General features: G+C 47.8%; 1 protein-coding gene across 1 annotated transcript in view; it reads left to right on the top strand.

Moving 5' to 3' along the window:
• The window catches only part of LOC147100294 (uncharacterized), a 270,850-nt gene that overhangs the window by 109,707 nt on the left and 134,540 nt on the right, over positions 1 to 26,603 (top strand). Inside the window, exons 14-16 of the mRNA XM_085968227.1 lie at positions 295 to 473; positions 3,106 to 3,288; positions 15,848 to 15,985. Of these exons, the coding sequence (XP_085824353.1) occupies positions 295 to 473; positions 3,106 to 3,288; positions 15,848 to 15,985 (500 nt within the window). The remainder of the gene's footprint in view (positions 1 to 294; positions 474 to 3,105; positions 3,289 to 15,847; positions 15,986 to 26,603) is intronic.

Below are 26,603 nucleotides of genomic sequence, written 5' to 3'. Positions count from 1 at the left end.
CTACTCAGGGTTTATATACAGGTGTGGTCACTGCCGGTACTACAAGATACAGGAGCTGTAAAAAGTCGTTCTCCCCCTTAAAGGTACATACATTACAGAAATGGTCTAATCAGTCAAAGCACAGTCAGCAACAACTACAAATCTCATTGAGGGGCCTGGGGATTAAACTAGTGGGATCGTTACTTTACAGCTAATCCATGACCTGAGGCTGGCATTGGGTGCAAAGACTGGTAGAGTGTTCCATTCCCCCTGTACCAACATCAAAAATGTGTTTAATTATTTTTATTTCTTCAGAGCTGGATACTACTGCACTAAAGCAGGATCTGCACCAACACCTGATTCCCCAGCAGCAGGGGGCATGTGCCCAGTGGGACATTATTGCCCCGAGGCCTCGCAATACCCTCATCCATGTGACCCGGGATGGTACTGCCCTGTGCAAGGCCTCAGCACCTCCTACGCACGGTGCTCACCAGGTAACTGGGCCTTATCGGTGATTGTAACGGGCTTGGGTTTTTTTTCTCCTGTGGGAGGTTTGGCTTTCGCTATCGTGTGTCCTCTGATTGGCAAATGTCATTTAACTTCTTGACATAAACGACAAAGCACGAGGAAACATTTCGCAGTTGTGTGAGTTAGGGTTTGCCAACCCTCCTGGATTGAAGAAGAAACTCTACTGGTACCTGTTCGGTACTTCCTGCAACATCGTAAATACATCCCAAATAATTCTCCCGGTGTCCTGGCTGGTATATCCACTTTACATTAATTTCACCGAATTTGCCTATAAATCAGACAATAGTCAGAAGAGGGAAGCGTGAATCTACATTGTATTGTCATTTATTGTGTTTAAAGTTACCTCACACTGTTTATAAAATGGGGCTCACAGTTAAGGTGAAGAGGGGCCGTCGGACTGCGGATTCCACTTGAAAATTAATCTCCAGGACAGTGCTTGAGCAAAACCAGGAGAAAAATGAAAGGGGCATTAAAAAAAAATGGTGTGTTTTTCATTTTTTTTAAATCTGTTCCTGGGATGTGGGCATTGCCGGCAAGGCCAGCATTTATTGCCCATCCCTAATTGTCCTCGAGGAGGTGGGGGTGAGCCACCTTCTTGAACCGCTGCAGTCCGTGTGGTGAGGGTACTCCCGCAATGCTGTGAGGCGGGGGGAGTTCCAGGATTTTGACCCAGCGACGATGAATGAACTTTGAACACCTTTGTTTATTAGTTATAGAAATATTAGAGATTTAGGGGTGGGGTGGGGAGAGGCTGTTTCATTGGGTGGGGCGGTTGGAGGCAGGAGGTCATGTGATGAAACTTCCAGGAACCGTCCAACCAGCGTTGGCAACCGTATGTGTGAGTGACTATGGTGACTCTGCCTGGGGACATTAACTGAAGGACAATGCTGTGAGCTGAAAACCTGAGGTTGCCACCGTTCAGGTTTATTGATTAGCGCTACACTATTTTTGAGCAACTTTAGGGTTGGGTGCACTTGTCCCTTTAAAAAGAAGCAGTATCACGCGGCTATATCGATGAACTGCTTTGTGCCAAACTCAGTTAAGATAGCAGTGGCAGGGCGGAGGGCAGCAGTGTCGTCCCTCGGCATCCTGCGGACTGCGTCGCATAAGACAAGGTTGCCGTTGCTGATCCCGATCTAATTACCCTCTTGGAAGAAAGCGCAATGCGTGTGAACGCTGGCAGAATCGGGCAGGTCTGTGATAGTCTGACAGACATGCACTGTCTGCGATCGCTCTTAAAAAAAAAACATGAGCGAGGTGCCAGAGAGCTGTCAGCGCCCATGAATGATAGCTTAGAGTCAAGGAAATATTTGCAGAGCTATGGGAAAAGAGCAAGGGTGTGAGACTAATGGGACAGCTCTTTCAAAAGAGCCAGCTCAGGCACGATGGGCCGAATGGCCTCCTAAAGAAAGAAAGATTAAAAGATTAAAAGAAAGAAATATTAAAAAAAAGAAAGATTAAAAGAAAGAAAGAATTTGCATTTATATAGCACCTTTCACGACCTCAGGATGTCCCAAATTGCTTTACAGCCAATGAAGTACTTTTGAAGCATAGTCACTGTTGTAATGTAAAAAGTATGAGTCACCACCTTCAGCAGAGGAGAAATATGGTACTTTTGTGTAAATATCTGTATAAATTTGTAAAATTTGAATATTCTTTCAGGATTTTATTGCACTCTTAAAGCAACTGTCCCAAATCCTCAAGACGGTGTTACAGGAAACATCTGCCCTCGGGGTAGCTACTGCCCCATTGGTTCAGCCGCTTCGCTCCCCTGTCCGACCGGGCACTATCTCAATCGCACAGGCAGCAGCCGGGAGTCCAGTTGTCAGCTGTGTCCTGCAGGTAAAAACCAGCGCCAACCTGCCCTTGCATAAAACCCACACCCCTTGGTGTGGGGAAATAAGACAGACCGAACTGTGTACTGTTTGGCGAATCGGAGTGATTTGAAGTGGTGAAAAAAAAAGCTGAAAAATTACATTCCAATTTCGCCTCAGGATTCAATTTAAAAGTTGTAAATCAAACCTGTTAAAAAATTTTTTTTTTTTTTTTTATGAACGAGCAAGATAAATCAAATCAACCATCCCTTTTTGACAGATCTACACCCAACATCTCACCTCATCCCTCAATTCCTCTCTCTTCAGAAATGCATCTGTTTGCCTTGCCTCTTGAACCCATTGACACTGTTTATTTTAATATGTTTCCATGGTAAATTATTTTACAACGTTATTACTCTTTAGGTGAAAAAGTTCCCTTCTTATTCCCAACTTTCAATTTTTAACATGTCCACAGTACTTGAACCCTTCACCATAGCCTGGTTGTTGACAATGCTGAACAGTTGTTACTGAAGCTGAGACCTTCCGATTGGCAATACCAACGCTGATCCATTTCAAGTCAATGTATGTTAAAATAAAGCTGGTCAGAAAACCTAGAATTAAATTTTTCTTGAGTTTTTGCCATGCTTATATGGGGATAGGGGCAGGAAAGTGGAGTTGAGGTCGAAGATCAGCCATGATCTTATTGAATGGCGGAGCAGGCTCGAGGGGCCGTATGACCGACTCCTGCTCCTATTTCTTATGTTCTTTTCTAATTATTTCTCAGGTTATTATTGTGACAGGGAAGGTCTCGCTCTGCCCCAAGGTCGGTGCCACCTTGGATTTTGCTGCCCTGCAGGCCAGACTAGTCCGACACCAGCTAACTACACGTCTCTCCTGGGCCATTACTGTCGGTCTGGACAAGCACCGCCTCAGCCCTGCCCTTCAGGATATTACCAGGATGAATTGGGTAAGAGAATGTCAAAGATACGTAAGCAAGAGCTTCTCCTTATAAAGGGCATCTCAGGAGCCAGAGAAATTGTCTATGGCAGGAAATTGCAGATTCAGTGCGAGGGCTCCGGGAAATGTTGCCAGTCCCGAGTCATTCAATTGCAAGAGATGCGAACGTGACCCTGCTTCTTATCGATTCGGTATGTCAACACACTGAGCTAGGCAGGATTGAAATGCCTTTGAGCAGTCAATATAAAGAGGATATTTGAACTCTCAGGCCTAGAAATTGGGTTGAGGCGCCAAGTTCGCCTGAGCGCAGGATTTAGCGCAGCGTTCGAGGCTTTAGCGATCGTCAGATATTCAGTTTCATTGCCCCTAGAGGGAGACGGGGTGAGGCTCGAGGCACGCCGCATCCCTCTTAGGGCGCTGAAACTGAATATCGCAGTGCAACGTGCCGCAGCGCCACACGCTGCGGCATGGCACGCTGCGGTACTGCAGGCCTTCCTCCCATTGTTAAGGGGGAGGGGCCTGCAACAGCGCGATCCCCGATCGCGAATGCCAGCAAAAGAGCCCGGCACCGAGGAGAAGTGCCGGGCTCTCGGGAAACAGCCGGCAATGCCGCGGGGGGGGGGTGGTCAGGAGGCCGCGGACGGAGGTGCTGGTAGGCGGCCGCCGAAAAAGGCTGCCGCCCCGCACCTCCACCTTAACTTGCGCCGCTGCCGGCACAGTAAGGCCCCGTGAACCAGGCGCGGGTAGCAAACGGCGCAACTGCAGTGTTCGCAACCAAATATCGCGACTGGGGCGCTGCGCACACCGATGACGTCATCGGTGGCGGCGCAGCGCAAAAGGCTAACGCCACCATTATCGCCCCAACTCAATATCGCAGGAGGCGCAGCCAGTGGCGCTACAGCCACTGCCTGCCTCTTTAGGCGCTAACAAGTGGCGCTTACTCACCCAATTTCTCCCCCTCAGTCTTTATCTGAAGCAACAGGGAATCAATGAGGTTTGGAAATCCACTGTACTGATTATGTTTAAAAACAGATTGACTGGTCATTCATCTCATTGCTGGGCTCCTGCTAAATGAAAGAGAAAGAAAAGAAAGACTTGCATTTCTGTAGCGCCTTTCACCACCTCAGGATTGTAAAGTCTGTGGGTTGTGCAGTTAATAAATACACAGACTTCAGAAGTAACAAACAAACAGGTCTTTACTATTCGAAGGTCCGGGCGAATCTGCCCCAGCAATCCTGCCACAACACTTATATACTGGTGTGGTCACTATCGGTATTACAGTATACAGAAGCCAAACAAATAGTGCCACACCTAAAGTAGTTCTCTTAAAGGTGAACGGTTACATTCAATAGTTCCCTTAAAGGTAGACGGGTACATACACTACAATCCTCCCTTTTTAGCTTATTACTTACAGAGTCCCCGTTAAACATACATATCTTCAACTTACTATAAAACAAATTACAGATATAATCTCGGTGGAGTCAATGTCATATAAAACAATTTACAGATATAATCTCGGTGGAAACAGTTCACAGGTTCAGTCTCTGCGGAAACAGTTCATAGATTCAGTCTCTGATCTTGACTCGTTCCGAACAACATTTCTTTGGTGTAGCCGGTTCACCTGGCTAGCGTGACTCCTCCATAGCCTTTTTCTTGACGTAACAGCTTGAACTTTCGTCCTGTTGAACCAGCAGTGCGGACTTTTACAACCAACTGGCTGTCTTGACATTTTCCAGTTTTGCAACTAATTTAGCTCCTTTAGTAATGTCCCGCCTGGGATGGTAGAAGTGCTAATATTTTAGACAGTTATTATCTTCTGCTTCTTCTTTTTCTTTTCTGCCTTTTTGAAACTCTCGGAGCTCCTTTCTCGGCTGCCAGCTGTAGCGCCACCAACTCTCTATGTTCCTTAGACCTTAAGTGCTTCATCCGGATTTCAGCACTTTGGGAGTTTTCATCACAAGCTGGGCAGACCACATCCTCGTAATATTCAGTGTCACTCAATAGGTCATGGTAATATTCGGGTTCATCCTGAGTTAGGCCAGCGAGAGAGCCTTCTTCTTCCTCCTCACCCGTCTGGACGTTAGCTGACGGTGGTTCCTTCCCTAGACATCTTTCTTGAAAAGACTTCTTCATGCATTCATATTCATCCCGCTCTTCCTGGGTTATCTGCCATTCCTTCACGACGGACCTCATTTGTGAGTTCAATACCTTCCCTTCCATCGGGAATTGCGTTATCAGGCTATTTAAACCTTCTACTGAAGTAACGGTTTCCACATTCTTCTGTTCACCTTGACGTGATTCAACGTACTTTTGGCATCCTTGTAAAATTTGTGTTGCCACCTCAGCTATCTCCGTGACTTTTGAGAGCTCCGAACTCGTTCCCCCTGAAGATTGAAGCTCGTGTTCAGATTGTTCCCCTTGCAGAGTCTTGTCCTTCAGCATATGAAGGAGTTGGCTGACCGTTAACTCTTCCCTGGGAACACGGTGGATCAGAGTCTTCTCCATTTCATCCACCTCTTTCTCCAATACTTCCACCTTACGTTCCTCTTGAACTTTGGCTTTCAGCGCTCGGAAAAGTTGCGCCCTGATGCTCTCTAGTTCATGTTCAGGGACCATTCTTACAGTCCCTGAGTTTCTTACAGTTTCCTTTTCTTCCACTGAAAGGATTCCCAGTTGAATCTGTTCTTCAAGTTGTTGAACCTCGGTCATTGCCGCCTCATATTTGTCTTGGGTGTCCTTCAATGTTTTTATGAGTTCTTGGACATCCTGTCTTTCATGCTCTGCCATGTTTTTCACCTCTAATTTCTCATCTATGGATGGAACTTCTACCGATGAGTCTGTCTTGGCCTTGAGCTCATCAAGAATTTCCTGCAGCCTTTGGACTTCTTGCTCATGTTCAACCTTTAGTTGTTCATATGCTTCTACTGAAACTAGCTTTTCGGAGGCTGCCGAGTTAACCCCCTCCAGAATTGTAGCCTGGGCCTGTTCATACTGTTCTTTCAACTTCTCACACTCTGCTTGTAAGGAGTCGTAGAGAAGAACTGGAATAAAATCCTGGCTTCCTGAAGATTCCTCTTCCTTTGGTTCGTTCTGTAAATATTCTAGTTCCTGAACAGCATCAGGGGAATGTGATTGGTATTTGACCACGATGGCTCTATGGTCGCTCTCTGCTTGAGCTAGCTGTCTCTGTTGTCTTTCCAAGTTCTCCCATTCGGTGTCCCAGAACTTTTCCATATTTTTCATCTCTTGTACGAGACGGTCACTCAACTGTTCTAATTGTTGTCGTACTTTGACATAAGTTTGCGTCCGAGCTCGGTGTTCTTCCGTCGTGGATGAATCCTTTGCTTGAACAGGCTCAGAATTCTCTGTCAACCTGGAGTTCTGCTCTGCAGCTTTATTCTTCTTGGTACCATAAGTCCTTCTGCATGTCTTCGTTTTCTTCCCCATCGTCGGCAAGTCCCTTTTAGCCTTGTCTTCCATATTCGACTTGGTCTTATCATCATCCATTTCAGAATCTGAGCTAATAGCTTGCACCGAGTCCTCCCTCATTATGGCTTTTAGGTAATGCCATTCCATGTCTATTTTCTTAATCCACTCCCGTCCTAGAAGTGGTGGTCCTCCCTCAGGTAATACGTACAAGTTCATTCTTGGGTGTTCTTTACCCCTATCTCTCACCTTGACTCTTATTTTCCCCACGGGGTATACGTTATGCCCCGTGTATGTCTGCAATACGAACTTGGTATTTCTTAAAGGTATGTGAGAGAATAGCCGGTGGTAGTCCCTTCGGTTGATGACTGATAGAGCTGATCCAGTGTCCAGCTCCATTCTTACTTGGACTCCAGCTATTTTTAGTATGACCCAGATGGTCTGTAGATCCGTTTCTTTACCCACATTGTGGATTCTCAGACTACCCAGCTCCTGGTTGTTTGGGTCTGAGTCTGAATTCTGTTCATCTGAACTCTTCTCAGCCACCTTGTGTACCTTGTTGTACTTTTCTTATGGTGGCTTCCTTTGATTGTTGGTCTTTTTCCCGGACCGGCATACCTTCGCGATGTGACCCAGTTTGCCACATTTCCTACACTCTTGGTTCTTAAACCAGCATTGATTCTGGTCATGCGTTGTCTTCCCACAACGGTAGCATTTTGTTGTGCTTGAAGTAATTTGGTCCACCCCGAGTGCCGCCGCCTTTAGTTGCATTTCCGCCGTTCCTTTCGCTGCGGCTTCGTGCGATGCAGCTATAAGGACAGCCCTGTCCAGTGTGAGGTCGTTCTCTTCCAGTAGTCGCTTCTGCGTCCCTTCTTTGGACAATCCGCATACGAACTTGTCCCGCAGCGCTTCTGTCAGATTCCCTCCGAACTGGCAGTATTTCGCTAGCCTACGCAGTTCGACCAAGTATTCCGCATTGCTTTCGTCTTTCCTCTGCGTTCTTGCGTAGAATTTGAATCGTTCAGCCAGCATCAACGGTGTGGGGTTCAAGTGGTCCTTCAGCACAGCCACAATCTCTTCGAAGGTCTGATCCGCTGGTTTATTTGGTGCTATTAGATGCTTCAAGAGCCCGTATGTTTTTGCCCCCATCGAGTTTAGCAATGTTATCGCCTTGTCGTCTTCCTCTATTTTGTTGGCTTCGCAATAGATCTCTATGCGTTCCACGTACGTGGCCCAGTCTTCTATTTCAGAATTAAAGTCGTTAATATTCCCTCGCTTAGGCATCTTTCTTCCCTTGGGAGCAGCACCAGTATTTCTTTAAGTATTCTTATTTATTTGTTTATTTCTAAGATGGCGGTTTTCCCGCGAAATCGACGGTTTCCCGCTCTTTCCTTCTCTCCCCGCCCACTTCAACGGCGATATGTCAGTTAAGATGGTGGTTTTCCCACGAAAATGGCGGTTTCCCGCTCTTCCTTTCTCGCCCCGCCCACTTCAATGGCGGTTTCCCGCTTCTGGCGTCTTCTCCGCCTAATGGCGGCTTCCCGCGTTTCTTCCCGGTGGAAGGGGTACGCTTCCCCCACAGCGGACAGGTTCAGCCGCTGGCTGGCTTCCGCACAGCTCCCCTTACTCGGCTCTGTCTTTTCCTCCCGCCCGCACGGCTCTACCGGCGCTGGGTACACCCCGTTAACGGAGGACAGTTCAGCCGCTGGACTGGCTCTCGCGCAGTCTCTCTCTCCGTACCCGGCTCTGTCGCTCTCTCTCCCGCACGTTCGGTGCTACCGGCTCTGGGTACCCCGTTGGTGGAGGACAGCTCAGCCGCTGGACTGGCTCTCGCGCAGTCTCTCTCCCCTTGCTCGGCTCTGTCTCTCTCTCCCACCCGCACGGTTCCTGTTCACCTCCCAGCCCTCTCGCAGACCGGTGTTTCCCTCCCCGGCTGCGGCTGGGTTTCTCTTCCCGCGCCTACTCACAGTCTCAGCGCTTCGTGGCTGCGGTCGCTGCCCGGTTTTCCCGCCGATCGAGGTCCGACTGTCTCACGACGCCGTTGGACCCGACTTTCTGACCGGCTCCGTTCCCCCCTCGACCGTGGTCGAGTGCACAGCCCTTATCCTCCGGATATTCTCTACACCTTCCCCTACTCACAGTCTCCGCGGCCGCCTTGTTTCCAGCTGATCGGCTCACTCCGCACCGTGGTAGAAGGGTAGTCAGTGCCTGTTGCTAATGGAAGCTTTTGTTGCTAAAGTCTTCCACCTCTCTCCTGCTGCAGCCTCGTGTTTTCTTTCAGCAGCACGCCGAGGGCGGTTGCCTCTCTTCGACGCTCTTCATTGCTTTGGTACTCTTGCCGCAGGGTACGATCGGACTCGTCGCCACTGTAAAGTCTGTGGGTTGTGCAGTTAATAAATACACAGACTTCAGAAGTAACAAACAAACAGGTCTTTACTATTCGAAGGTCCGGGCGAATCTGCCCCAGCAATCCTGCCACAACACTTATATACTGGTGTGGTCACTATCGGTATTACAGTATACAGAAGCCAAACAAATAGTGCCACACCTAAAGTAGTTCTCTTAAAGGTGAACGGTTACATTCAATAGTTCCCTTAAAGGTAGACGGGTACATACACTACAAGGATGTCTCAAAGTGCTTTACAACCAACAAAGTACTTTCTTGAAGTGTAGTCATTGTTGTAATGTGGGAAACGCGGCAGCCAATTTGCACACAGCAAGCTCCCACAAACAGCAATGTTTTAGTGATGGTGATTAATATTGGCCCAGGACACCAGAGATAACTCCCCTGCTCCTCTTCGAAATAGTGCCGTGGGATCTTTTACGTCCACCTGAGAGAGCAGACGGGGCCTCGGTTTAACGTCTCATCCGAAAAACTGCACCTCCGACAGTGCAGCACTCCCTCAGTACTGCACTGGAGTGTCAGCCTGGATTTTGTGCTCAAGTCTCTGGAGTGTGACTTGAACCCACAACCTGCTGGCTGAGAGGCGAGAGAGCTACCCACTGAGCCACAGCTGACACAAGAGAGCTGCAATGTTTGTCTACATAACAACAGTCACTTCATGTCAGTGTGATTCATTGTTCTTCAAGCACTTCTAACATCTCTGAGAGATGTGATAAGGTGCTATATTAATGCAAAATATTCTCTCTAAAGTCCTGCTCGACCAGCTCCTGCTCATCAGTAAAGCTATTTCCACACACTTTCTATACCATAAAAATCCTTTACCTGAAGCACAGTCTTTTGGGTTGTTGCCACTGCATTTTTGATCAGTGAGCTGTATCAAATCAAGAATTATGTCAGGGTTGGTGATATCTACACGTACTTCACATTAACTGGAAAAGGAGAAAATTGCAGGACTTGGGGGCAGTGCAGGGGAGTGGGACTAATTGGATAGCTCTTTCAAAGATGCACAGGCACGATGAGCCAAATGATCACTTTCTGTACTGTATAAAAATGAAAGAAAGACTTGCATTTCTATAACGCTTTTCACGATCACCGGACGTCCCAAAGTGCTTTACAGCCAATGAAGTACTTCTGAAGTGTAGTCACTGTTGTGATGTAGGAAATGTGACAGCCAATTTGCGCACAGCAAACATAAGAACATAAGAACATAAGAAGTAGGAGCAGGAGTAGGCCATATGGCCCCTCGGGCCTGCTCCGCCATTCAATAGGATCATGGCTGATCCGAACCTAGACTCACGTCCACTTCCCTGCCCTCTCCCCGTAACCCCTAATTCCCTTATCTGCTAGGAAACTGTCTATCTCCGTTTTAAATCTATTTAATGTTGCAGCTTCCACAGCTCTCTGGGGTAGCAAATTCCATAGATTTACTACCCTCTGAGTGAAGAAGATTCTCCTCATCTCAGTTTTGAAAGGGCAGCCCCTTATTCTAAGATTATGCCCCCTAGTTCTAGTCTCACCCATCAGTGGAAACATCCTCACCGCATCCACCCGATCAATCCCCCTCACAATCTTATATGTTTTGATAAGATCGCCTCTCATTCTTCTGAACTCCAATGAGTAGAGGCCCAACCTACTCAACCTTTCCTCATACGTCAACCCCCTCATCTCCGGAATCAACCGAGTGAACCTTCTCTGAACCGCCTTGAGAGCAAGTATATCTTTTCTTAAATATGGAAACCAAAACTGCATGCAGTATTCCAGGTGTGGCCTCACCAATACCCTGTATAACTGCAGCAAGACTTCCCTGTTTTTATACTCCATCCCCCTTGCAATAAAAGCCAAGATTCCATTGGCCTTCCTGATCACCTGCTGTACCTGCATACTAACCTTCTGTGTTTCATGCACCAGGACCCCCAGATCCCTTTGTCCTGTAGCACTTTGCAGTTTCTCTCCATTTAGATAATAACTTGCTCTTTGATTTTTTCTGCCAAAGTGCATAACCTCACACTTTCCAATATTATATTCCATCTGCCAAATCTCTGCCCACTCACTTAGCCTGTCTATGTCCTTTTGCAGGTTTTTTATGTCCTCCTCACTCACTGCTTTCCCTCCCATCTTTGTATTGTTGGCAAACTTGGATATGTTGCACTCGGTCCCTTCCTCCAAATCATTACAGGAAACTTTGGTTTATCCGGAGGTTGTATGTCCGGAAACCTCGATCTACCGGCAGAAATCAGGAGCCGTTTTGTTAGTTTTTTTTTCTTCTCGTGGCTTTCTTTTCAACAGTCGGGCTCTGGAAAGTCTCTCTGAAGCTGTTGCTAAGCTACAGAGACGCTTCCAAGGTACGGGCCGACTTTTTACAAGCTGTTGCTAAGCAACAGTGTTTGTTGTCAGATACGGAGATGAAAACCTCTGTATGCTTCAACATTAACTTTGTATGTCCGGCAGTTTTGATAGATCGGCAACAGCTCAGCCCCGTCGGTGCCGGATATAACAAAGTTTCCTGTAATATAGATTGTAAAGAGTTGGGGTCCCAGCATTGACCCCTGCGGAACACCACTAGTTACTGATTGCCAGCCCGAGAACGAACCATTTATCCCAACTCTTTGTTTTCTGTTAGATAGCCAATCTTCCACCCATGCCAGTATATTACCCCCAATCCCGTGATTTTTTATTTTGATCAGTAATCTTTTGTGTGGCACCTTGTCAAATGCCTTTTGGAAGTCCAAATACACTACATCCACTGGTTCCCCTTTATCCACCCTGTATGTTACGTCCTCAAAGAATTCGAGCAAATTTGTCAAACATGACTTCCCCTTCATAAAACCATGCTGACTCTGTCCTATTAAATGATGTTTATCCAAAAGATCTGTTACTGTTTCCTTAATAATGGACTCCAACATTTTACCAACCACAGATGTTAGGCTAACTGGTCTATAGTTTCCAGCTTTTTGTCTACTTCCCTTCTTAAATAAGGGTGTTACATTAGCAGTTTTCCAATCTGCCGGGACCTTTCCTGAGTCCAGGGAGTTTTGGAAAATAATCACCAATGCATCCACAATCCCTACCGCTACTTCTCTCAAGACCCTAGGATGTAGGCCATCAGGTCCGGGGGATTTATCCGCCTTAAGTCCTATTATTTTACAGAGTACCACCTCCTTAGTGATTTTAATCGTGTTTAGCTCCTCCCCCCCCCCCCCCCCCCCCCCACCGTTGCCCCCTGTTTGTCCAGTGTTGGGATATTTTTAGTGTCCTCTACTGTAAAGACTGATACAAAATATTTTTTCAGCGTCTTTGCCATCTCCATGTTCCCCACCACTAGCTTCCCGGTCTCATCCTCTAAGGGACCAACGTTCACTTTAGCCACCCTTTTTCTTTTTATATAGCTGTAGAAACTCTTGCTATCTGTTTTTATATTTTTTGCTAGTTTACAAGCAAGCTCCCACAAACAGCAATATGATAATGACCAGATAATCTGTTTTTAGTGATGATGCTTGAGGGATAGCTACTGGCCAGGACATTGGGGATAACTCCCCTGGTCGTCTTTGAAATAGTGCCATGGGATCTTTTACATCCACAGACGGGGCCTCGGTTTAACGTCGCACCCGAAAGACAGCACCTCCAACAGTGCAGCACTCCCTCAGTACTACACTGGAGTGTAATTCAATGTTTCTATGATTAACGGTCTGATTAACTTTGGCCTGCCCTTCATGATATTTGATAAAATAATATTTTTTGGAATTGGGGCTGAGGGGGGCTGTAATCTGTAAAAAAAAAAAAAAGCGGTTGATTTTGGCAAACATCTTGAACAGCAATGGTAATCAGGCTACAAAATAACCCTCTGGTCCTGTATTAATCCAGGCTGGCAGTCCAGTGTAACACCATGTTGGCAGTGATGACTGACAGGTGGGTCTTCATGCTGTGGCCAGGCAAAGAGCCTTGTACTTGGAGCGAACATTCAGAAACTGCCCTTATATATAATTTAAAATATATTTAATAGTTTTATTGGATGTTTTTCCCCCTCAAGGAGCTGGAAGCTGCAAAGTGTGCCCGGCTGGGTTTTACTGCGATGCCTCTGGCAGACCCGTGACTCATTACAGCCGTTACATTTGCCCAGCTGGATTCTACTGCCCTCAAGAGACCACCGCTGCGCGTCAGTTTCCGTGCCCCCCAGGCACCTTCAGCAACCGTACAGGTCGAGTAAATCTAAGGCTTGTTCTCTGAGTAATCGTTCTTTATTGCACGGATCCACCTTCACCGTAATCACCTCCTGCTGCCCAGTCGATACACATCCGAGAGTTTACAACCACATGGCAAATTCTGGGCAAATCCGGTTCACTGTCCCGCAAGTGAAAGACTTCCGACCCAGGAATCTATCTATCTGCTGAGTACTTTTTTTCTTTATTCCCCCTCCTCAGGTACTGTCCTCCTCCCCTTCAAATCTGCCATCATCAACCCCTCCTTAAAAACCCCACTCTTGACCCCTCTGACCTTGGAAACTACCACCCCATCTCCAACCCCACTTTCCTCTCCAAAGTCCTAGAACAAGTTGTCACCTCCCAAATCCGTTCCCTTCTTTCCCACAACTCCATATTTGTACCTCTCCAATCAGGCTTCTGCCCCTGTCGTTGGTCCCCTCCTATTTCTCATCTGCATGCTGCCCTTGGCGACATCATCTGAAAACATAACGGCCCAGAAATTCGGGTCGGGGGCTTCCCGCGGGTGCAAGCCCCCGACCTGCACTTACCTTGCGCGCCGGCCGTTGAGCTGTGGGCCCGCGTGGGATTCCGATCCTGGGCCTCCTCCAACTGCTGGCGCACAGTGCTTGCGTATCCCAGGGGCGCAGTTAGTTCGAAGCGTCCCTGGGATCACGTGGGCCATGGAGAGCCAATGGTAGCAGGGAAATGCTTCATTCATAAGTTTGACAGGAAGAGCTGTCAAAACTATAAATACTATAAGCCCCAAAACATCACTAAAACCTCAAATATTTTTTTTTTAAAACATCACCTTTTTAAAATAAAGTATAAATTACATGAAATAACTATTTTGAACAATAATTTAAATTTTTGAAAAATTAATTACATTTTCTAACGGGGCTAAAAATAAATTTACCTTTCTTTAAAGTATTTAAAAATAATAAACCTGTGGAAAAAATGTTTTAATTTTAATTAATTCACCACTTACCTTGTTAAAAGCAGGCCTTGTGCCTGCTTTTTAAAAGTGTAACTCCTGGAGCCTTACCCTCCTGGAAAAATCTGGGAAAAAAACGTAAGTTCGATGCGTACGCGCTGCCTCTCCGGCGCACGCGTTCCACCTCTCAACCCCTTCTTTCAGGGGAACGGAAGTGGCGGTTTCCCACGCATGCGCAGTGCATGCACGAAACCGGCACTTTCGTTGGGCCTACGTGTGAGTACCCCGTGCGTACTCACCCGTGGGGACCCGAATTTCTGGGCCAACATCAGGTTCCACGTGTACGCTGACGACACACAGCTCTACCTCACCACCACCTCTCTCAAACCCTCCACTGCCTCTGATTTCTCACACTGCTTGTCCGACACCCAGTACTGGATGCGCAGAAATTTCCTCCAACTAGATGTTGGGAAGCCATTGTCTTCGATAATATCTGTGAGATGATGAGATAATGGCCCAGAACTTGGTGTCGGGGGCTTGCCGCGCGTGCAAGCCCCCAATGTGCACTTACCCGGCGCGCCGACATCTGAAACCTGGCCCGCAGTGGATTTCCTGTCAGTGGCCCGGTTCTGATGTCGACGCGCTGTGCTAACCTGACCCAGCGGCGTAGTTAGTGCGATGTGCCGGCTGGGATCAGGTGAGCACTGTTCAGCCAATCAGGGGAGGGGAAACTTCATTCATAAGTTTGAGAGTAAGAACTGTCAAACTCATGATAAGTACTGCACCCTAAAACACTACTTAAACTTTAAATAAAATTTTTAAAAAAACATCCCAATCATTAAATTAAGTATAAATAAGTTTAAAAAAATAACTTAAACAATAATTTTTTTTTTTGAAAAAATAAATTTTTAATAAAAAGGGTCTAAAACTAAACTTACCTTATTGTAGATTCAAAATAATAAACCTGTGGAAAAAAAAATTCTAAATTGCACTAAAACACCACTTACCTGTAAAAATAAATACTTACGTGTGCTTTTCACAAGCGTAAAGACCGGAGGCCTTTACACATGCGCAAATCCCCCAAAACAGAGGAAATCCAAGACGCACGCGCTGCCCGCTACAGCGCACGCGCTAGCCTCTTCACCTCTTGGGTTAGAGGAGAGGAAATGCCGGTTTTCAGCGCATGCTGAAAACTGGCATTTCCTCCGGCCAGACGCGTGAGTACCCCTTCCGTACTCACGCGTTTGGGGAGGAATTACTGCCCCAATGTCTTACTATATCATTCTAAGGCAAGGAGGTACTGCCCCTTCCACTTTATGCTTGGCTCTTCTGTAGCTCCCTTCACTGCTGCTATCATTTACTCTCCTCGCTAAAGTGGTCCAGAACAGGCTGTAGGTAGGAACCTCCTTTGGTAGTACATTGGTTAGTGCATTTACGTAAAATTCATTTGTGCCCTATTTCACTGTAGTTAAACTAATTGGATTACAAAAATGCACAATGGCATTGTATGAGAACAGGCTAACCTGTGCGCTGTTAGAAGAGGTTAAACACCAACTGTTCCTTCAGGCTGATTTTATGGGTCTTTTTCTCGTTCTCTTGTGCAAAACAGGCCTCCATGCCTCTGCCGGATGTCTGCAGTGTGTCGGTGGATTTGCCTGTGATGAATCCGGACTCGTCTATCCAAAGCGAGCCTGCTTCGCTGGATACTTCTGCATTTCTGGAGCGAACCAAGTTACACCACGTATGGGTAAGGAGCAACCTGTTGTTTACGGGTTACCTGTGACGGGAATCGTTTTGGCTTACAAGTGAGTTATACTACTGTTAGAAGGAAGAAAGAGCTGCTTGCATTTCTATAGCGCCTTTCACGACCTCAGGACGTCCCAAAGCGCTTCATAGAAACATAGGAGATAGGAGCAGGAGTAGGCCATTCGGCCCCTCAAGCCTGTTCCGCCATTTAATGAGATCGTGGCTGATCATCCAAATTCAGTACCCTGTCCCTGCTTTCTCCCCATATCCCTTGATCCCTTTAGCCTTAAGAAATATATCCAACTCCTTCTTGAATATATTTAATGAATTGGCCTCAACTGCCTTGTGTGGTAGAGAATTCTACAGGTTCACCACTCTCTGGGTGAAGAAATTCCTCCTCATCTCTGTCCTAAATGGCTTACCCCTTATCCTTAGACTGTGACCCCTGGTTCTGGACTCCCCCGCCATCGGGAACATCCTTCCTACATCTAGTCTGTCTAGCCCTGTTTAGAATTTTATAAGTTTCAATGAAATCCCCTCTCATTCTTCTAAACTCCAGCGAGTATAAGCCCAGTCGACCCAATCTCTCCTCATACGTCATTCCTGCCATCCCAGGTATCAGTCTGGTGAATCTTCGCTGCACTCCCTCCATGGCAAGAACATCCTTCCTCAGATACAGAACACTTTATGTTGCCAAATCAGTGTTCAAATCCCTAGACGTTGCTGAAGCTGTACAGTGTTCCAGTTAGGCACGTCTGCATACACATCTGGTAATCGTGGCATGAGTAGGTCACCTGGGCCCTACAGACAGTGCAGGGAAGAGCAATGATCCTTGTTATCAGAGGAGGCATCATGAGCAATGACTTGACAAACTAGGGCTCTTCAGTCGTGCAAGGAGAGGGTGACGTAAGAAAACTACTAGGCACTTGGTCTAAGCGTTAAACAACATTTTAATCAACTGTTTTACAACATGGAGGTCTAGTTGTGTCCTTCACTAGTTCCTGTTAAGAATGTCCTGCGCAAGCTGGGCCCATGCCCGAGTATTTATACTCTCCCTGGACAGCACCACCCGCAGGCCGCTCAGTATTATTTCATAAGTCTTTCTTTCATGAATGACTGATTCATGTCAGAGGGGACCTTACCAATGGATTCAAGATACTTAACGAAATAGAGAGAGTGAACCCAAAACAGTACCTTCAGATATGCCAGCATATTGGGAATGAGACCAGGATATTGGATTCATTTAAGAAATAAGCTAAATCCTGTAATGGGAAGACACTAGGTTTGGTTTTCTAGACAGTAACTTGCGATGAATGAAGTTGGGTTCGTTGCATCAGTCCTTCAGGCAATCCTAAAATCAATGCACATCAATACAGGTAGACTATCCTTTATCCGAAAACCTCGGGACCAGCCGAGTTTCGGATAAAGGAGAATTTCGGATTTCGGAAGGTGGGTCGGCAGGGGTCCGCGGGGGGTCGGCGGGGGTCCGCGGGGGGGTCGGCGGGGGGTCGTGCACACGACTTACGCTGACGCTCAGCGTAAGTCAGTCGGGGTCGGCGGGGGTCGGGGCCGGCGGGGTCCGCGGGGGGGTCGGCGGTTGTCGGGGCTGGCAGGGTCGGCGGTTGTCGGGGCCGGCGGGGTCCACGGGGGGGTTGGCGGGGGGGATCGGCGGGGTCCGCGGGGGGGTCGGCGGTTGTCGGGGCCGGGGGGGTCGGCGGTTGTCGGGGTCGGCGGTTGTCGGGGCCGGCGGGGTCCACGGGGGGGGGGGGTCGGCGGGGGGTCGTGCGCACGACTTACCCTTTATCCGAACTTCCGAAACCGGAACCCTCTAAAAACCGAAGGTTTTTTAGTTCGTACGCACGACTTACGCTGAACGAAAAAACCTTCGGTTTTTAGAGGGTTTCGGTTTTCGGAAGTCCGGATAAAGGGTAGTCTACCTGTAGTAGCTTTTCACGATAAGATGCTTTGCAACTTGTATTGATAGCTCTGATTTTAGAAGACAAATTCCTGCCAGTAAGATTACTCACAGTTTTCCCTACATCACAACAGTGACTACTCTTCAAAAGTATTTCATTGGCTATGAAGCGCCCCGGGATGTCCTGAGATTGTGAAGAGCGCAAGTTCTTTCTTGCCCCCACTCCCCTCACCAGCCATAACATAAATAAGGTTTAGGTGTTTGCAATGAATAATGGAACCTTACTGATTTATTGGGTGGATAAGAAGGGAAGCTGTCAGACAACTGATTTACTGCTGCAGTGGAAATTAGTACTACTAAAGGCATCTTCTCGGCTGACATTATTTTAGTCTGTTATAAAATACAACTTGCATTTATATGCGTCTTTAACATTGTAAAACGTCCCAAGGCGCTTCACAGGAGCGATTATCAAACAAAATTTATTACCGAGCCACATAAGGAGTTACTGGGACAGATAAGGTCCCGCATAAGAGATTAGCGTGCAAAATTAAGGCACATGGGATTGGGGGCAAGGTATTGACTTGGATAGAGAACTGGTTGGCGGACAGAAAGCAAAGAGTTGGAATAAACGGGTCGTTTTCCGAGTAGCAGGCAGTGACTAGTGGGGTACCACAAGGATCGGTCCTAGGACCCCAGCTGTTCACAATATATATTAATGATCTGGACGAGGGAACTAGATGTAATATCTCCAAATTTGCAGATGACACAAAGCTGGGGGGGACACAAAGCTGGGGGGGAGGGTATGCTGTGAGGAGGATGTCATGAAACTCCAGTACGATTTGGACAGGTTGGGTGATTGGGCAGAAACATGGCAAATGCACTATAATGTGGATAAATGTGAGGTTATCCACTTTGGTGGCAAAAACAGGAAGGCAGATTATTATTTGAATGGTAATAGATTGGGAAAAGGGGAAGTGCAAAGAGACCTGGGTGTTCTTGTACACCAGTCGTTGAAGGTAAGCATGCAGGTGCAGCAGGTGGTTAAGAAGGCAAATGGTATGTTGGCCTTCGTAGCAAGAGGGTTCGAGTACAGGAACAAGGATGTCTTGTTACAGTTGTACAGGGCCTTGGTGAGACCGCACCTTGAGTATTGTGTACAGTTTTGGTCACCTTACCTGAGGAAGGACGTTCTTGCCATGGAAGGAGTGCAGCGAAGATTCACCAGGCTGATACCTGGGATGGCAGGAATGACGTATGAGGAGAGATTGTGTCGATTGGGTTTATACTCACTGGAGTTTAGAAGATTGAGAGGGGATCTCATCGAAACCTATAAAATTCTGTCAGGCCTGGACAGACTAGATACAGGAAGGATGTTTCTGATGGCCGGGGAGTCCAGAACCAGGGGTCACAGTCTAAGGATAAGGGGTAAGCCATTTAGGACTGAAATGAGGAGGAATTTCTTCACCCAGAGAGTGGTGAACCTGTGGAATTCTCTGCCACAGAGGGCGGTGGAGGCCAGTTCATTAAGTATATTCAAGAAAGAGTTCGATATATTTCTTAAGGCTACAGGGATCAAGGGATATGGGGAGAAGGCAGGGACCGGGTACTGAATTTGGATGATCAGCCATGATCTCATTGAATGGCGGAGCAGGCTCGAAGGGCCGAATGGCCTACTCCTGCTCCTATCTTCTATGTATCTATGTGATCAAAAGCTTGGTCAAAGAGGTAGGTTTTAAGGAGTGACTTAAAGGAGGAGAGAGCGGTAGAGAGGCGGAGAGGTTTGTGGAGGGAATTCCAGAGTTTAGGGCCGGCCGGCAATGGTGGAGCGATGAAAATCAGATGGCGCAAGAGGCCAGAGTTGGAGGATCACAGAGATCTCGGAGGGTAATTGGGCTGGAGGAGGTTACAGAGATAGGGAGGGGCGAGGCCATGGAGGGATTTGAACAAAAGGAGGGGAATTTTAAAATCGAAGCACTGCCGGACCAGGAACCAATGTAGGTCAGCGAGCACAGGGGGCGATGGGTGAACGGGACTTGGTGCGAGTCAGGGTACGGGGCAGCGAGCACAGGGGGCGATGGGTGAACGGGACTTGGTGCGAGTCAGGGTACGGGGCAGCGAGCACAGGGGGTGATGGGTGAACGGGACTTGGTGCGAGTCAGGGTACGGGCAGCAGAGTTCTGGACGAGCTCACGTTATTGAGGTTGGAAGTTGGGAGGCCAGCCAGGAGACTAATTGAATAGGTGTGTCTGGAAATCCACTCACATGTAACAACTACCAAATAACCTGTGCATTGTTGCCAGGATTAGCCTTAAGAAATATATCTAACTCCTTCTTGAATATATTTAATAAGTTGGCCTCAACTGCCTTCTGTGGTAAAGAATTCCACAGGTTCACTACTCTCTGGGTGAAAAAATTCCTCCTCATCTCAGTCCTAAATGGCTTACCCCTTATCCTTAGACTGTGACCCCTGGTTCTGGACTCCCCGACCATCGGGAACATCCTTCCTGCATCTAGTCTGTCTAGTCCTGTTAGAATTTTATAAGTTTCAATGAGATCCCCTATCATTCTTCTAAACTCTAGCGAATACAAGCCCAATCGACCCAATCTCTCTTCATACGTCATTCCTGCCATCCCAGGTATCAGTCTGGTGAATCTTCGCTGCACTCCCTCCATGGCAAGAACATCCTTCCTCAGATAAGGCGACCAAAACTGCACATAATACTCAAAATGTGGTCTCACCAAGGCCCTGTACAACTGCAGCAAGACATCCTTGCTCCTGTACTCGAATCCTCTCGCTATGAAGGCCAACATACCACTTGCCTTCTTAACCGCCTGCTGCACCTGCATGCTTACCTTCAGTGACTGGTGCACAAGGACACCCAGGTCTCGTTGCACTTCCCCTTTTCCCAATCTATTGCCATTCAGATAATAATCTGCCTTCCTGTTTTTGCCACCAAAGTGGATAACCTCGCATTTATCCACATTATACTGCATCTGCCATGCATCTGCCCAATTACCCAACCTGTCCAAATCATACTGGAGTTTCTCTGCATCCTCCTCACAGCACACACGCCCACCCAGCTTTGTGTCGTCTGCAAACTTGGAGATATTACATCTAGTTCCCTCATCTAGATCATTAATATATATTGTGAATAACTGGGGTCCTAGCACCGATCCCTGCAGTACCCCACTAGTCACTGCCTGCCACTCAGAAAAAGACCCGTTTATTCACTGCCAATGAAGTACTTTTGAAGTGTAGTCACTGTTATAATGTAGGAAACACGGCAATTAATTTGCGCACAGCAAGCTCCCACAAACAGCAATGTGATAATGACCAGATAATCTGTTTAGTGATGTTGATTGAGGTATAAATATTGGCCAGGACATTGAAGATAACTCCCCTACACTTCTTCGAAATAGTGCCATGGGATCTTTTACATCCTCCTGAGAGAGCAGGCAGGGCCTCGGTTTAATGTCTCATCTAAAAGACAGCACCTCCGACAGTGCAGCACGCCCCCAGCACCGCACTGGGAGTGTCCGCCTAGATTATGTTTTTAAGTCTCTGGAGTGGAACTTGAACCCACGACCTTTTAACTGAGGTGAGAGTGCTACCCACTGAGCCACACCTGACACCTAGTATGAACTGAATTAATTCCTTCGATACTACTAATGTAACCCAAACCCCCCCACCCCGATCTGGGGTGATCGCCCAATCACAGACAGTGTTCCTACCCAGCTCTCGCCCAGCCCAGGCAAGTTCAGCGGGTTCAATTACATTCAGCTCGGGCGGGTTTCAAAGCTCTTGACTTCCGTCGGGGCGAGGAGGTGGGAGGAAAATCCGTCTCGGTTTCCTTGATGCTGTGTCAGGATCCCTTTAAAAGCTCCAGTCCCCACACTGCATCTGCCAACTGAGCCTCGCAATGACATGAGAGATGGAATCGATAGAGAAGATTTTGGCTCATTTATTTCCCAGCTGGACACAGAGGCAATGACCGGAGGTTCATCATGACCATTGCCGCCATTCTTTCGGACAGTGGGTGTTGGCAATGATTCTGCTGTTGCCATTTCCAGCTCCCTGGACCCAGCTTGTGTTTATTGACTTGTCCCATTGCCAACCCCTTTTGTCTTGCACTATCATCCGTTTTATCATCTAATCTCTCCTGCCTTCCACCCTATTCTTTCCCCTCCCCCTCTCCCTGCCTCTGTACTGGCTTAAAACCTGTTACATCTCCAACTTTCGACAGTTCTGGTGAGAGGTCGGCGACCTGAAACATGGGCCGGAATGTTTACCTGGAGACCCGCTGGGAGTGGAGGAGCCCGGTAGAGCGCGGGAAATCCAGAAGTCGGTTGGGAGAGGGTTCTGATCACTGACTTCAGGGGCGGGGGGGGGGTGGTTGCTGGGGGGTGCTGGGGGGTCCGATCCCTGACGTGGCGGGGGGGAGGGGGGGATACTGGGGGCCCGATCCCCGAGCTGGGGGAGGGGGTGGAGTGGGGGGTGCTTGCAATTCCTGGGGCGGGGGGAGGGTTCAGCTCCCAGACCCCCAGGGGGAATGATCCTTGGCCCCTGTCTCCTGCGGGGTGGGGGGGGCTGATTCTGGTGGTTCCAATCTCCGACCACGGAGGGGGTTCCGATTCCCAACCCCCGGGGGAGGGGGTCCGGTTCCTGATCCCAGTGGGGTCTGATCCCCGACCCTGGCGAGCGGGGGGGAGGGGGGTTTGTATGGTGGTTGGGGGGGGGGGGCTGATGGTGAGGGAACTTGGGGGTCCAGGAGGAAGCATTCCTTCTCCTCCTGGCCCAGAATGCTTGCTGCCCGAGGCTGTGCTCACCTCGCTGGAGCTGCCCGGATTCCCGTTGACTGGGAAACACTTTAATCTCCAACCCACCCGTGCTTTGGGGGTTAAAATTCCACCCGTTAACTCTGTTTCTCTCTCCACAGATGCCGCCTGACCTGCTGAGTATTTCCAGCATTTTCTGTTTTCATTTCAGATTTGCAGCATCCGCAGTATTTTGCCTTTGAATGAACGAAGGTGCTCAGTTATAACAAGAGGGGCAAAATAGAAATACTTCTCTTATTGAGTGAGTCACTTTTCTGTGTTCTCTTGCAGGAAGCAATGCAGACATTTGCCCAACTGGTCATTACTGCCCAGAAGGAACAGTGAAGCCGATTTCTTGCCCAGCAGGGACATACAGTCCGAGCAATGGGCAGGGCTCGGTGTCGGCCTGTTGGAGCTGCACGCCTGGCAAGTACTGCAACACTACCGGTAAGGCCATCGAAATAAAAGGGGAAATGAGCTCAAGTACTGAGAATCAGGTAGAGAAGCAGAGAATACATCGGAGGTCCTTCCGTATCTGTTAAGGGAGAGGACAGCTTAACATTTTGCGTGTAGATCCAGTGGAAGCTTTCTAAGAAGTGCTTTATACGCATCTCAGTAAAGAAAGAAAGAAAGATAGACTCACATTTATACTGTGTCGTTCACGACCTCACGATACCTCAAAGCATTTTATAGCCAATGAAGTACCAGATGATCTCCGGGGCTGGTTTCAATCGCCCGAAGGGGTCGGAAAGGAATTTTCCAGAGTACTTTTCCCCCTTTTGACCCTGTGTTTTTCCTTTGTTTTTTTTTGCCTCTCCCAGGAGATTAGTTGGTGGGGGGTGGGGCAGGGGGAGGGTGAGATGGAGGGGGGAGGGTACGGAAGAAGTGTTATTCATGATGGTCCGGCCACCATGGTGTGGGGCAGGCTGGATGGACCAGCTGGTCTTTTCCTGTCCGTCAATTTTGTATGTTTGCATGAAGTGTAGTCACTGTTGTAATGTAGGAAATGCGGCAGCCAATTTGTGCACAGCAAGCTCCCACAAACAGCAATGTGATAATGACCAGATTATCTGTTTTAGTGATGTTGGTTCAGGGATAAATATTGGCCCCAGGACACCGGGGAGAACTCCCCTGCTCGCAGTGCATGCACGAAACCGGCACTTCCGTTGGGCCTACGGGTGAGTACCCCGTGTGTACTCACCCGTGGAGACCCGAATTTCTGTGCCAATGTTTTTTGTGATGTGATTGAGGGATAAATATTAGCCAAGACACCGGGGATAACTCTTCTTCAAAATAGTGGCATGGGATCTTTTACGTCCACCTGAGAAAGCAGACAGGGTCTCAGTTTAACGCCTCATCCAAAAGACGGCACCTCTGACAGTGCAGCACTGGAGTGTCAGCCTACATTTTTAATGCTTAAATCTCTGGAGTGGGACTTGAACCCACAACCTTCTGTCTCAGAGATGAGAGAGTACTACCCACTGAGCCAGAGCTGACACAACAACCCCTGGAATAATAGGAGCTGTACAATAATAGGAACCTGTACAATAACAGGAGCCTTTGCGGTTACTCAGCATTCTTACTTTGTGTGTCTACAATTATCGCTGAGAAATTACAAATACTGTCAATAAATTATGACGGAAAACATCCTACTGAAGTTGCAATGAAATCTCAGAATGATCTGCTGTGTAAGAACAATAAATGTTGCTTTCTTGTGGGGTTCGAACAGGGCTCAGCAATGAATCTGGACCCTGCCGTGCTGGTCACTTCTGTCCTGGAGGTTCTGAGAAAGCAGAAGGCCAGGTGTGCCCTGCTGGACATTATTGCCGACTGGGAAGTGCGAATCCTACATCCTGTCCTGTGGGGACATTCTCTAATCTCACAGGTATCGCCCCAGGCAACAGTCAACACACTTAAACTTTAGCGTGATTGGTGTTGCAGATATTTTAACGTAATGTCTGGCCAGAAACTTGCGGGGATTTGAATTGTAGATTTCCGTTGGTTATTGCTCGTATCCTAACTAGCACCTTTCCCGTTCACCCATCACCCCTGTGCTCGCTGACTCCCAGTCCACCAATGCCTTCTCTACCAAAGAAGGCAGTAGAGGCCAATTCATTAAATATATTCAAGAAGGAGTTAGATATATTTCTTAAGGCTAAAAGGATCAAGGGATATGGAGAGAAGGCAGGGACAGGGTACTGAGTTTGGATGATCAGCCATGATCTCATTGAATGGCGGAGTAGGCTCGAGTGGCCGAATGGCCTACTCCTGCTCCTATCTTCTATGTTAATGCATCAAATTTTAAATTCTCATCCTTGTACTCAAATCCCTCCATGGCCTCACCCCTCCCTAACTCTGTAACCTCCTCCAGCCCTACAACCCTCCGAGATCTCTGCGCTTCTGGCTTCTTGTGCAACCCCCCACCTCCTTCGCTCCATCACCTGCGGCTGTGCCTTCAGCCGTCTAGACCCCATGCTCTGGAATTCCCCCCCTAAATCTCTTCCTCTCTCTCTCTCCTTTTAAGATGCTACTTAAAACCTACCTTTCTGACCAAGCATTTGATCACCTGTCCTAATGTCTCCTTCTTTGGCTTGGGTCAATATTTGTCTGATTATGCTCCTGTTATAGTGCCTACAATAAGGGCACTATAAAAATACAGGTTATTGTTGTTAAAGGGTCTTAGTTCTTCCATTTGGATTAGCTCAGGCACCCAGCTTTCCTGCTTTAGGTTAGATGGTGGTCAGGTTTAGCTCTCCCAGAATGACTGGTTGGTGACACTCAGCGCTAAACCTCTCTCATTAAGCTTCCTATGCTTCTGGACTGAGTAACTGTGTCTCCATTGAGATCTGTAATTCAACTTTTGGAATACAAACCTATTGAACTCAGAGTCAGAACTGAACAATTTGAATCGACATTTCTTTGTCAAAAGCTACGTATAAGTAAACTCCAGGTACAAATTTCTCTACTTAACAAACATTTAATCCTCTGCTCAGTTCCGCTTAGGCTCCACCTAGTCACAGCAGTCAGATTTGGACTTGCTCAGGCTTCCAGTCTGGATTTGTGCTATCCTTGGCAATGTGGGATAAGCTCCGATGAATAAGGCCCTTCAGCCCATTTGGCCTCATTCTTCCGGGATACAAAATCCTGCCCTCTTCCCATTGCAGCTTTTATTTTTAACATCTACTTGAACCTATGAGCAAAGGCCACGGTTTAACATCTCATCCGAAAGACGGCACCCCTGACAATGCAGCACCCCCTCAGTGCTGCACTGGAGTGTCGACCCTCTGACTCACAAGAGGGTGACCTACCAACCAAGCAAAGGTGAAATTCTTAACTTAGATTGTGGGGGAAAGAGGGAATACAATGTATTTGAGTAGAGATATTGCTGATACTTTAATATTCAATAAATTACTTTGTGTATAAACTACAGACAGATTTTGATGTTTTATGCAGGGTTGAAGGAAGTTTCAGGGTGTATTCCATGTCCTCGGGGAAGGTTCTGCGCAGAGAGAGGTCTGATGGACCCTACAGGACTATGTCAAGCAGGTAAAAGGACAATTTCAACTGACTGATAATTCAGAGTGGTCGAATCAAAATGTGATTTCAGAATAGATTTTCAACTTGCCACCCAGACTGGCATTGCATTAGAGAGGGTGTGCTGCATTGGAGGGGTTGAGCTGCGTTGGAGGGGTTGAGCTGCGTTGGAGGGGTTGAGCTGCGTTGGAGGGGTTGAGCTGCGTTGGAGGGGTTGAGCTGCATTGGAGGGGTTGCACTGCATTGGAGGAGTTGCACTGCATTGCAGAGGTTGCGCTGCATTGGAGGGGTTGCGCTGCATTTCAGAGGGTGTGCTGCACTGTACTGCAGAGGTTGCGCTGCATTGGAGAGGTTG

The sequence above is a fragment of the Somniosus microcephalus genome, chromosome 26 (genome assembly GCF_052327205.1).
Source record: "Somniosus microcephalus isolate GS21.2 chromosome 26, FLI_Smic_1.0, whole genome shotgun sequence".
Classification (NCBI taxonomy): domain Eukaryota; kingdom Metazoa; phylum Chordata; class Chondrichthyes; order Squaliformes; family Somniosidae; genus Somniosus; species Somniosus microcephalus.
Note: the sequence above shows the minus strand (reverse complement) of the source record. Positions and strands in the feature narration are given on the sequence as shown.